At 45.6% G+C, this 12,449-nt stretch overlaps 1 protein-coding gene across 1 annotated transcript; it reads right to left on the reverse strand.

The window, feature by feature from the left end:
* Positions 1-1,159: 1,159 nt before the first annotated feature.
* KCNA2 (potassium voltage-gated channel subfamily A member 2) lies at positions 1,160-7,868 on the reverse strand. Its single transcript, XM_065592370.1, has 2 exons — positions 6,729-7,868; positions 1,160-6,072 (listed from the first exon to the last, which is right to left on the reverse strand). The coding sequence occupies exon 2, from the start codon at positions 5,905-5,907 to the stop codon at positions 4,411-4,413; it is 1,497 nt and encodes a 498-aa protein (XP_065448442.1). The 5' UTR covers positions 5,908-6,072; positions 6,729-7,868; the 3' UTR covers positions 1,160-4,410.
* Between the last annotated feature and the right edge of the window lie 4,581 nt (positions 7,869-12,449).

The following is a 12,449-nucleotide window of genomic DNA, read 5'->3' on the forward strand; positions in this document are numbered from 1 at the left end:
TCTACATGAGGGGTGAAGGTCACCCAATGCAGCTATAAAAATCATTAAGGACCAAAAGAGCAGTCCGGAAGGAGGCAGGGTACTCTGGTGGCTTGGGCACTTGCTGGTATTCAAGAGATCTGGATTCATGTTCATGCTCTACCACGGATAGCCTGGGTGAGTCATTTAGGGTAAAATTTTCAAAAGTGCCTAAGTGATTCAGGAACCTTCATCCTATTGAAAGCCAATGGGGTTGAGGCACTTTTGAAAATGTTACCCAACGTTTTATTGAAAATTAGACTTGGACACTTTTGTTTTACCCACAGTCTCTCTGTGTGTCAGTTCTTCTACCACAGATGTCCTGTGTGACTTTGGGCAAGTCACTTAGGCCCAGATCCACAAAGATATTTAGGCTCCTAAAAGGTATGTCTACACTGCACAGCAAACCCAGGTTCTGACTCAGGTTTGAGCCCCCTTCCGTCTACACACAAATCAGTCTGACTCGGGTCACCAAGCACGCAGAACCCAGGTCCTAGGACCCTGCTGGGGGCAGGGGGGGCAGAGCTTGAGTCTTGCTGTGTCTCAGGTCCAAGCCCTGTCATTTTGCAGTGTTGATGCAGCACAAGCTTGTGCTGCACAAGACTTGAGTCGCAAGGCCTGTGTAGTGCAGTATAGATGAGTCAGCATGGCTGTGAGACCCCCATTCGGCAATTAGAAACCCAGATTTACAATGCAGTAGGGACACTCAAGCACGGGCTTGGAAACACCAAGTCCACAAGCCTGTGTCCCATAGACCTGGTTTACAATAGAGTGTAGACGTACCCAAAGATACAGATGTCAATGGGAGTTCGGTGCCTAGGCACTTTTGAAAATCCCACCAGAGGGCGAGATCTCTAGGTGCCTAAATACCTTTTAAAATCTGGCCCTTAGTATCACTCTGCCTCAGTTTCCCATCTGTACAATGAGGATAATACACCGCCCCACCTCACAGGGGTGCTGTAAGGGTAAATACATTACAGATTATGAGGTGCTCAGATGCTACAATGGTGGGGGCCGACTGATCGATTTAGGCTGGCTGGCCTCACTGGGAATTCAGACTGAGCTGCAAGTGGCACTGGTTTAGGACCATTGCTATAGAATATGATGTAATTATTCTTTTAATAAGGTTTATTGCTTTTTATTTTTATTTTTTATATTACATTTTTAGAGGTAAAAATGATTGGGTTTAAATGAACAAGGCAAAAAATGCACTTTTGTTGTTCATTGCTTGCACCAGTGAAGCAAGAGAATTAAGATCCCTCATTTAAAAAAATACATCCGCTGCAGTAGTGCAGCGTGGTGCTGAGTGCCAGGCACTGCCACTGAAGGGCACTGGAGCTGAAAGTGCTTTGCACCTTGCAGGAGTCAGGCCCTTTTGCCCTAACTGGAGAAAGTTCTGTAGTACCAGTCCTATTGGGCTGGAGTCAATCATCTCTCCCTTGCACAGGTGTAAATCAAGACTAACTTCATTTGGACCAGTGGCGTGAAACTACTGTAAGTGAGAGGAGAATTGGGACCAGAGGAATGTTTGGAACCATTGCTGATGACTAGGGTAGTACCTGGATTTTATCAGGGATATTAGAAATAATCCTTTCTCTCACGGCGGCCTATGAAAATGACGATAGGTAGAAATCGATTTGCCTGATCCAAAGTGCAACGGGAGTCTAAGGCCCCGATTCAGCATACCACTTAGCATGTGCTTAAGTTTAAGCACGTCCTTAAATGCTTCCCTAGCCTGAGGCCTAAACAAGGTAAATAATCGCTGGTTTCAGAGTTCTACTGACCAGCTAGCTAGTGGCTGAGATCTTCGCCACAGATCTTGCGGCCGGGCACTCTCTGATGCCGTGGCACATGTATGAAAAGAAGATTGCCTCTGTTGGTTGGTTTATCAAACAATGGGGAAATTCCTTTCTCTCCTGCCGCTGTTCGGATTGTCAGCTACGCTTCTGGACGTGGAAACTATGGGAAAACGGGAAGTAAATAAGCACGTGCCTGGGGAAAGGGACAGATCACTATAATCCACTTGAAACATTCGTGGGAGCAATGGGAGGCTCCCAACTATTCTGGAAGAAGACCGGGATTGGAAAGGGAATGGGGCAAGCCCTGAGTTCTTTATTCAGGCAGAACTTCCACTGCAATCAATGGAGTGGGGGAAGTTGCGGGCTTGAAGACTGAGTCAATACAGAATAAGTGCTCCAGGATCTAGGGAATCACTGGACCAGTCTTTAGATCCAGCCCTGCCTTCACCCCTGTGCAAAGCCGGTACATCACATTTGGCCTGTGGGTCTGAATTGTTGAGCAGTCCTTTTGCGGACTCTCTGCACAGAGGCGAGTTCCCTGCGCTCTGGGGAAAGTCCCATTGATTTCAAGGGAAGTTCTATTCTGGGAGGGGATTACAAGGTGCGGCCCAAAGCGAAGGAGTTCTGCTTTAGGGTGAGAGGGCTGCACGCCCTCTGTGAGCCAAAACAGAGAGGGCTCAGCACAGGCCAGCTGAAGCTGCAGCACAGTTAGGACCCGGGTGCATTTTCAAAAGGTGTGCTAGAAGGTGGAGCTTTATAATAATGGGAAACTCTTGCCCCACTAATTGAAAGCAAGGGGCCATCTGGGAAGCAGGCCGGATCCCACCTTCACTGACACCCGTGTAATCTCATTGACTTCAGTGTGTGCCAGTGAGGGCAGAGCTTGGGCCATTCTGCCCAAGAGCTGCGGGCTGTTGGTATATTGTTTCGGAGCAGAGGTCAATCGCAGGGCAATAGTTTTCCACTCCAAACCTGAACTCCTATATCCCGTATTACAACTAGTCATACCCAAGCCAACTCCTCCGCTGGTGTTGCTTAGTACTGTAGCTCCATTGAAACTAGTTTACACCAGCGGAGGATCTGGCCTATAAATTGCTTTGTGCCAGTGTTATATTGCATAAGCTCATAGAACATTTGAATGTATATCACATATATATATTACATACATCAAGCCCAATCCTCTGCTGGTGTCAATTGCTGTGGTTCTGATAAAGCTAATTCACAGCAGCTGAGGATCTGTCCCTGTCTTTCTATATACAACATGATAATATATAATGAAGCTGATGGTTGCAGAACAATAGAGTCAGGAGTTCTTTAACACACAATGCCACCTGTCCTTTGTACCATCTCTGGTCAGCCGTGGAATTCTGCTTGTAACACCAAGATTAATTACTAGTTCCTCCCCACGTGATGAGCACAGGTGCTTAACTTTCAGCTCACCTTCCTTCACTTGTACAATTCTTTGCTCCGTTTCAGTGACTACCAGGAAGCACCCAGAAAGCTTTGCCTTGCTTCTCAAATTTAGTCAGCCCATGCCTTGCCCTAATCCAGCCTTGTTTTTCTTTTTACTTCCATGAATCTCCTTCAAGTCATCGGAGAATCTATAAACACTATAAACATGAATACTGTATAGTCTACTAAGAAAAAATATATTTGTATGTGTATTCAATATTGTCATGCAACAAATATCCATGCAGCAGTACTGTATTACTGATTAAATTTCACTGCAGTATAAATATATTATAGGCCACAGCATAGTTTGCTCCAGTATTCCAAAAAAATATGCTTTTTCAACTCATTTTGAATGTGTCAGTGGATGTGTCTTTGGTGACCCTGAAGATAGTGAAGATGGAAGTGTCATCTAAAAAAAAAAACCCAAATAAAAAGCAGGCTCTTGATTTGTTTATGTATCCCTTCCTATCGCCGGCATAGAAAATTTAAGACTTAATAAATAGTGTTCTGTCATGCTAATTCTCTCTCCCCTAGGTCTCACACTGACATACTGCAGTGGATGAAACCATTGCAGCATGCAGCATTTTCAGTTATGAAACACAAGCCTGCATGATGTATTCTTGGTTGGCATTTCCAAGGCAGAAATCTGAGCCTTAAAGTAATTTGGACGCCTGGATGTATGTTCCTTTAATTAAACTATGCATGACCTTTTCATTATGAATCCATACGCTTGGAAGCTAGATGTGTGCTATTTCCTTGGGATATATTTTTGTATGTGTCGAGTGCAGTGAAACACTTTTTCTGCTTGACATTTGTGGGTACTGTTGTTTACATGAGGTTTCTCGAATGACTTTTTTGTTCAATATCCTTGGGATTGCAAGTGATATAATTTTGTTTTGAATGCCTACATGCTCTATGTCTCTGGAAACCCATAAACCTGTGATGTAAAAAAACAATTTTTGCAAGAAAGCTTATTCAGTGTCTAAATAAGAAGTTTAGAAAGTCACTTACACAACTATTGCTTCCCATGCAGAACCAAATGCACGCTGTAGAACATACTGTTTTAACTACAATGCAGGGTATTATGCAATATCTGCAATTGTTCCACTTCAGCTTTAAATATGTTAACAGGTTTTCAGGACTACACATCAGTTAGCATTTTGGTGATATTAACGTAATTTGTGTTAGCCAGGGTGCAATTGGCTGTCTTCAAGTTCTCCTCTCTAAAGTCCTCATTACTATTATTTACACCTTCCTGTATCTCCATATAATCAGACTTACTAATAGTGGAGGCACTTCTGCTTTTCTTTAGGTCAGGGGAAGAAGGGATCTTTGGGCAGCTGGTCACTTGCAAATATTGGGCTTGCTCCTCTCCTTCCGTCTCGCGGTGATAGAAGTAGTTGAAGTTGGACACTATGACTGGTACTGGTAAGGCAATCGTTAATACACCTGCAATGGCGCATAAGGAGCCCACTATTTTCCCACCGATGGTCGTGGGGACCATGTCTCCATAGCCAACTGTGGTCATGGAAACCACAGCCCACCAGAACGCATCTGGGATGCTGGGAAACTGAGACTCGCTCTCATCAGCCTCTGCGAAGTAGACGGCGCTGGAGAAGAGGATGACGCCAATGAAGAGGAAAAATATCAAGAGACCTAGTTCCCTCATGCTGGCCTTGAGTGTCTGCCCCAGGATCTGCAGCCCTTTGGAGTGCCTGGACAGTTTGAAGATCCTAAAAACTCTCACCAAGCGGATGACTCGAAGGATGGCCAGAGACATGGCCTGTTGGCCTTGCTGGCCATCCTCTGGTTTCTCAGCCAGTTCGGTCCCTAGAGTGATGAAATACGGGATGATAGCTACAATGTCAATAATGTTCATGATGTTGGTAAAAAACCCAGCCTTGCTGGGGCAGGCGAAAAACCTTACCAAGAACTCGAAGGAGAACCAAATGATGCAAAGTGTCTCTACTATAAAGAAAGGGTCTGTGAAAGAGGTCGACTGCTGATAGCTCATGGTACTGTTGGAGTAGGGGTGATGGCTCATCCCACCACCATGCAGGTCTTCGTCATCCCGAAAAACAGGCAGTGTTTCCAGGCAAAAGCTCACGATGGAGATTAGAATCACCATGACAGAGACAATAGCTATAATCCTGGCGGGCCCTGAGCTTTCTGGATACTCAAAGAGCAGCCACACTTGTCTCTGAAACTCGTTCTCCGGTAAAGGCCTTTCTTCTTCCTTAATGTATCCTTCATCCTCTCGGAACATCTCCATGGCTTCTTCCCCGAGTTCATAAAACCTGATCTCCTCCGAGAAGATGTCTAAGGGCACGTTGACAGGCCTCCTTAACCTGCCACCCGATTGGTAGTAGTACAAAATAGCATCAAAGCTGGGTCTGTTTCGGTCAAAGAAATATTCATTCCGGAGAGGATCGAAATATCTCATTCTCTTTTTAGGGTCCCCTAGCAAGGTCTCTGGAAACTGAGCTAGCGTCTTGAGTTGCGTTTCAAACCGCAGCCCCGAGATGTTAATGACCACCCTCTCACAGCATTCATGATCGGTTTCAGGGTTATAGGTGTCCTGAGGATGACCTGCCAAAGCTGCCGCTTCATCTGTGGGGTCTCCAGTAGCAACTGTCATATTTAGGTTTAAAAGCAATCCTTAATCTAAACTCTTCCGGCTGCCCGGTGCTGGGATCAGGTTCAGGGGAAGGTTACTCTCCTGGGAAAGGACAAGTTCATAGGTTTGGAAGTGGCTCATGAAAATGCAGAGGGATGATCGGGGAGGGGGAAATATTTTAGCCTGCTGAGAAAGAGAGAGACGAATTAAAGTTGTGTGTATTAGGAACCTGCACCTGGCAGAATATACAGCATATTCCTCAGCTGATTTTAATTTGCTTTCTTGGTGCAGAGTTTGAAAACTCCGGTCCCAATATCCGGTGCTGATGAAAAAGCACTTGAGGAAACCTTTCTAATGAAAACGAGGGAAACATTTGCATTGGCAAAACCAAACTTTTTTTAAAAAATACAAGAAAAAATCACTGAATTCTTTTCTATTCAAGGGACTAAACTCTGGATGCCAGTGAAAATGAATATGATATCAATAGATTCTGCTCATGCACTTAAGGGTTAGAAATCAACCATGCAATAGCAGGCAATTCAGTGTTAACCTAAAGGAGCACATTAATGTCTCCAACTTAAAGTTAAACACGTTCACCGTTCTTTTGCACTGGAAATAAAATTGCAAGCCAACATGCTTCCCTATGATAATTTTTCTCTCTCTCTTTAGGCTTTACAGCCAAATGGTTTGGTTTATTTTTTTGCGGCTAGTTAATTTGCAAACACCTGTGCTAGCTGACAGTTTGACTACTGCATTTCCCATCCTCGAGATTTTTTTTCTGTGGCTCCTCTCCCCTCCTTCTTTGCAAACGACCACTGCGTACAGAAAACAAATCGCATTACCTGGAGAAGCAAATCTCAGTGTCTCTTAGTGACACAGATTAATTGACTCTGGGGAAATCCTAGAGAGAGATACAGGCTTCCAAGATCCCCATAAGTTCCTCTCTTCAAAGTTCAAAATAATGGTGAGTCATCGTAGGAAGGGTGGGGGGGGGTTAGCTCTCCAGATTGTGCAGGTTAGGTCTGGTAATGGGGTGGGATTGGACAGGCAAAGGAGGAAAAGCCTCTTGATGGCTGTTGCAGCTCTTTACTTCAGGGCAGATCAGTGTCTATCTGAAGCTTTCTCTATGATGGTGGAAAGATGCTAAGCTCAGCAAAAAACCTGATGTCCCCAGTGTCCTCGGGAGGTGTGGCGTTGCCTGGAAAAAACAGCAGTACGGTAAAGAGCTGGTGGGTGCTTTAAAGCGGCATCTGCAAAAGACCCAGTTCCTAGAGGCAGCCCTCTTCCTCCTGCATGCTGTTTTATAATTCCTCACTGCCCCATAGTGCAACAAGGGAGAGGGGCAGAGAGCACCAATGGCCACCCGAAAAAACAGAGCTGCCTCTCTGTCTGCCGCACGCGGGGCGGCCCCCAGCACAGGGCGAAAGCCACCCTGCACGTGGGAATTGGCGCTGGGGGTCGCAGCTGCAGCCTGGTGCCGGGCGCTGCACAATGTGATCTCGATCTTCTTTCTCCTCACCAAGGCAAACAGCAGACCATGCCCCCTGCCATGCTCAGCTCCTGTGCCACTGCGCCAGGTTCGCAGTCATGCCGCACATCCGAGTTGCCTTGGGATGAAGCCTGCTACTTGACTCCCATGCACTAGCGGCTTTGCAGAGGCTTTCCTTGACAGCTGGGTAGGATGCTCAGCGTCAGCTCTTGAGCCTGGCTCTCCAAACAGCCCACAAAAAGCCCCAGGTGAACTCAACTTTTGCAGCCAGAAATTGTCACTGAGACTTTCACGCCCGAGTCCCTGGCACAACATGTTGTCATCAGCTTCCCTGCATCGAACTTGGTCAAAACCAGACAATCTCAGGCAGCTGGGACGTTTCTTTGGAGGATGGTGTTTCTTATTGCAGAGAAGTCCAACCAACCATTTTTCCTCCTAAAGAGAGAATCTCTAGCATCCTTTCTTCAGCTGCAGACAGCAGCCTCGCTTGCCTACTCTGAGCCAGGATTACAGAACTAGGTAGGGGGAGTCAGGTGGAATAGGACCTTAGCTCTCACTCTCCTAGGCAGAGATTTCTGCCTCCACTTGGGCAATTATGCCTCTGGTGCTGCCTCTTCATTGTCACCCTTGGAGGCTTTTCTCCAGACCCCCCCCTTTTGTTTGAAATCTCCCAGTTTCCTTCGAATTCTCCTCACCCTTCTCCTTATGTACTAGAGGAAATAGTACAACCCTGACAAGGCTTGCAGCATTCAACTGCTTCGCTTAACCCTTTTTTAACAGGCCCAAATTAGGGAAGGTTAAAATTGATCCCATTTTTTTTTCTTCCTCTCCTCACATTCCTCCCTGCAATGACTCTGTGGGAGAATCTGACCCTCTCAGCCACTCTCAAGAATCTTTTTTTTAAAAGCCATGAGCAGCGTATTAGTGCTGCATAAGTGACAAGCATCTTATTGGACCCAATTTCCTCTGCAAGACAAAACAAACCAACCTTGATTTTTTTTACACAGTTATTTTTCCTCTGTCCATTCAAACAAACAAACAAACAAACAAAAACCCAACAACCAAGGTTCATTTAGCAGCAGAAATATTGTTTTAGCATATTGATTTTTATTTCACTGTCTTTCTATATTCTATATAAGCTAGTGCTTATCAGATGTTGTTATGGTGTCATCTGATCTTAGCATTTTTCAAATCACACCTCCCCTCCCCTTTTCTCTGTACCGTTTTATGGTTTCATGCATTCCTGGATCATCTAAGGTTAGAAGCAAGCGGGAGAGAAGAGCCCCATCCTTTGGCCTATTTCATGCTCATTGAGGTTTTTGGGGGTGGGTTGATTCTCTCTCTTTTTGCAAAAAGTACCAATGTTAGTTGCATGCACAGACCTCATTCAAAATCAAGCTCATTGCAGGCATGTGAGCCGTTCCACACATTTCAGAGTGCTTAGCATGATTTCGGAAGACAGAGGGAAGATTACATGCATTGAGGAAAAGGTTGTGTTTGCTTAACCCTTTTCACTCGAAATATGAAGCATCCGTTCTCACCTCGTCCCCATATCTACTCTGGCGACACCATCAGAGGACCCAACCACATCAGCCACACCATCAAGGGCTCATTCACCTGCACATCTACTAATGTTATATATGCCATCATGTGCCAGCAATGCCCCTCTGCCATGTACATTGGCCAAACCGGATAGTCCCTCTGCAAAAGAATAAATGGACACAAATCGGACATCAGAAATGGTAACATACAAAAGCCAGTAAGTGAACACTTCAATCTCCCTGGTCATCCTATTACAAATTTAAAAGTCACTATCATTGAACAAAAAAACTTCAGAAACAGACTTCAAAGAGAAACAGCAGAACTGAAATTCATTTGCAAATTTAACACCATTAATCTGGGCTTGAGTAGGGACTGGCTGGCTCATTACAGAAGTAGCTTTTCCTCTCCTGGAATTGACACCTCCTCATCTATTATTGGGAGTGGACTACATCCACCCTGATTGAATTGGCCCTGTCAACACTGGTTCTCCACTTGTGAAGTAGCTCCCTTTTCTCCATGTGTCAGTATATAATGCCTGCATCTGTAACTTTCACTCTATGCATCTGAAGAAGTGAGGTTTTTATCCATGAAAGCTTATGCCCAAATAAATCTGTTAGTCTTTAACTAACCAGACTCCTTGTTGTTTTTGTAGATACAGACTAACACGGCTACCCCCGATACTTGTTCTCACAGTGTGTGGTAAACCTCTGGTTAACGGTGGGGGTGGGAGGGTGGAAGGCAACGACTTACAATTGGTTCTGCAGTCAGGCATGCAGTGCATACATAAGGAGCTGTCTGCACTAGGGTACCACTCCTTACCTGGGAACAGTAGAGGCTAACTTAAAGGGGACACTGCTGGAGGGGTGGGGAGCAGGAAATAGATGGCAAAAACTGCACTACTGCTTTTGACAATGAACCATTTAAAACAGAAAGGCTTCAAAATTAATATTCATATGATTAATATGAGATTTTTTTTTCTCCCTCCAAAGCAGAGACCTATTTTTCAACCACTGGGAAATAATAAAATCCTTTGCTTTATGATGTTACTGAAACCTATAACTCAGATCCTTGGCCATATTCTGCATAACAGTCTGCATCTGCCCTATTAAGATTTGAAGGGTGAAGAATAACCAGCTACCCCTAACTTCGGGAAGGGAAACGTATATGGGTGATCAAAATCGGGAGGAAATATAGGGCCAGATTCTGCCATCCTTCATTGTGACTAGCACCGGGGTGAAGGGCAGTGTTGTCCAATGGTTAGGACACTGTCCTAGGAGACCTGAGTCCTAGTCCCGGCTCTGGGAGCGATTTGCTGTGAACAGGGTTGATGAGAGTAGGGAAACTACCTTCGCTGCATGGAAATAAGGAAAAGCCAGATGAAAGATAAGGGACAAGGCTTTATTTTAAGGGATGTTTTAGGAAACACCACTTCCCTTAGCAGATCCTGTTGTTTTTCTCTCAACTGTACGTTTCTACTGCCCTCAAGTATGCTAAGCAATGATTATAAGCTTCAGTGTAATGTTTCAAACGGTACTAACGATCAGTGTTAACACATGTCAATACATAGTCAAAGAAGGGACGAGTGATCACCCGAAGTGATAAATCAATGAAATAAAGGACAGTCCCTTAAAATAAGGGATGGGTGGTCCCCCTACATGAGAGTGGGGGGAAGTGGGGACAATTGTACTGGGGACCCAAGCTCGGGGGAGGGGGGCCCTCAGAAAGTCTGTGTAAATAAAGGGAAATGGGAAGGGGTGGGGTCCCACGAACATGATGTACCCAGGCCCCAAATTTTTCTCAATGCCCTGGCTGTGATGCCTTAAAAAAATTGCTTCACATCTGTCTAGTCTATTTAGACTGCAAGGTCTGGGGGGAGGAACTAGCCCTTGCTGTGCATTGGTGAATTGCCACTATGGGACCCTGAACTTGGGACCTCTCCTGTATTTCTACTAATAGAACTACTAATCGTTCTATCATAGCGCCTAGGAGCCCTTGTCCTTGACTTAGACCCCACTGTGCTAGGCGCTGTACAAACACAGACTAAACAGATGGTCCCTGCCACAAAGAGCTCACAATATACGTAGAAGACAAAAGCCAACAGGTGAATACAACTGGCAGAAGGGAAGTGCAAGGAAATAAGGCCACAGCGTTGGTCAGCTGGCCTAACCGCTGTTGAGTTTTGTGTAGGCATCGTAGCAAAGAAGAGTTTTAAGGAGGGCAATGAAGTGGTTTTGTGGATGTTTACGGGACGGGCCACCCAAGCATGAGAGGCAGCAGGGGAGAAAACATGAGGGTGCTTGTTTGAAAATTGAACAAGTGGACAGTGGAAGCTGGTATCGACTGATCAGAGCTGGGAGCTGATATGTGGGTAGTGAATGAGAGATGACAGGTTGGGTGGGGATAGGCCTTGAAGGGTCTTGAAAATGAAGACAAGCAGGTGATGTGCTGCAATGTGAGATCCTTGCACGGAATAACACTTCAGTGCTGAGGAAGGCAGTAAGGCTCATCCTGGTGCAGAATGCCATTCGTCATGAGCGACAGGATCAAACTCGGAGCCCATGCGAAGATTCCAGGACAAATGTGCCACCTGTCAGGAGCGAGGGCCCCCGAATCGGTCTTGAAGAAAATAAACGTCAGAGAACCGCAAAAAAGGAAAGGCGTCCCAAGCGAACCTTGAAAGTCACTGAGGAGAGTATAATATTATATATTATTAAAGCATGCCAGGCTAATAAGCACATTAAGAGCCATCAACCCCTTTTCCCCTCCAACACGCTACGGCATGAGGGAAATGGAGAACATGGTCTCAAGGATCCCATATGCAATTATTGTTCCAGCGAGGAGGAGGGCTGACCAATGACAGAATATTTGTAAAGCATAGATTCATAGATTCTAGGACTGGAAGGGACCTCGAGAGGTCATCGAGTCCAGTCCCCTGCCTGCATGGCAGGACCAAATACTGTCTAGACCATCCCTGATAGACATTTATCTATCTGCATCTTATATGTGAAGAGTGCTATACAGCAATGCTATCCAGGCAAGGTTGTTATCCAGTGTAAGAGGTCGGTTGGAGTGGTGGACTTTAACGGGCTTTGACTCAGGCCCTAAGTGTGATTTGAGGAGAGGCATTGGCCCAAGGGAGGTTAGACGCTTGGCAGGCTTTCCTGCAAAGGGGAAATAAATCAGAAGCTCGTATGTCAGCCCTTACATTCAACAGCACCTGATAAAAAGCACCAGGGCCTGAGCGGAGAATGGGCGTGTTCGGTGAGACATGCGCTTAAATGGAATCCACGTCACACCAAGGGGGCTCTATACTCTGCCATCTCCCTAGACCACTGTGAAGCAAGAGAAACATGGCGACTATGCAGCTGCCTCTCTCATTCACCCAGGATGGGGGTTCACCTGTACTTGCCCTGTTATGTACAGCACCCTGCACCTGCGCTAAGGAGAACCAAACCCTGTATATGCTAACTATTGCTATTTATATTTCATCCATGCAATCTATTTTAATAGCCACGGGCGAGTAACAGGTATC

The sequence above is a fragment of the Chrysemys picta genome, chromosome 4 (genome assembly GCF_011386835.1).
Source record: "Chrysemys picta bellii isolate R12L10 chromosome 4, ASM1138683v2, whole genome shotgun sequence".
Lineage (NCBI taxonomy): Eukaryota > Metazoa > Chordata > Testudines > Emydidae > Chrysemys > Chrysemys picta.

Coding starts and splice junctions, on each gene's coding strand:
- KCNA2 (XM_065592370.1), bottom strand. CDS start 5,907: ATGACAGTTGCTACTGGAGACCCCACAGATGAAGCGGCAGCTTTGGCA.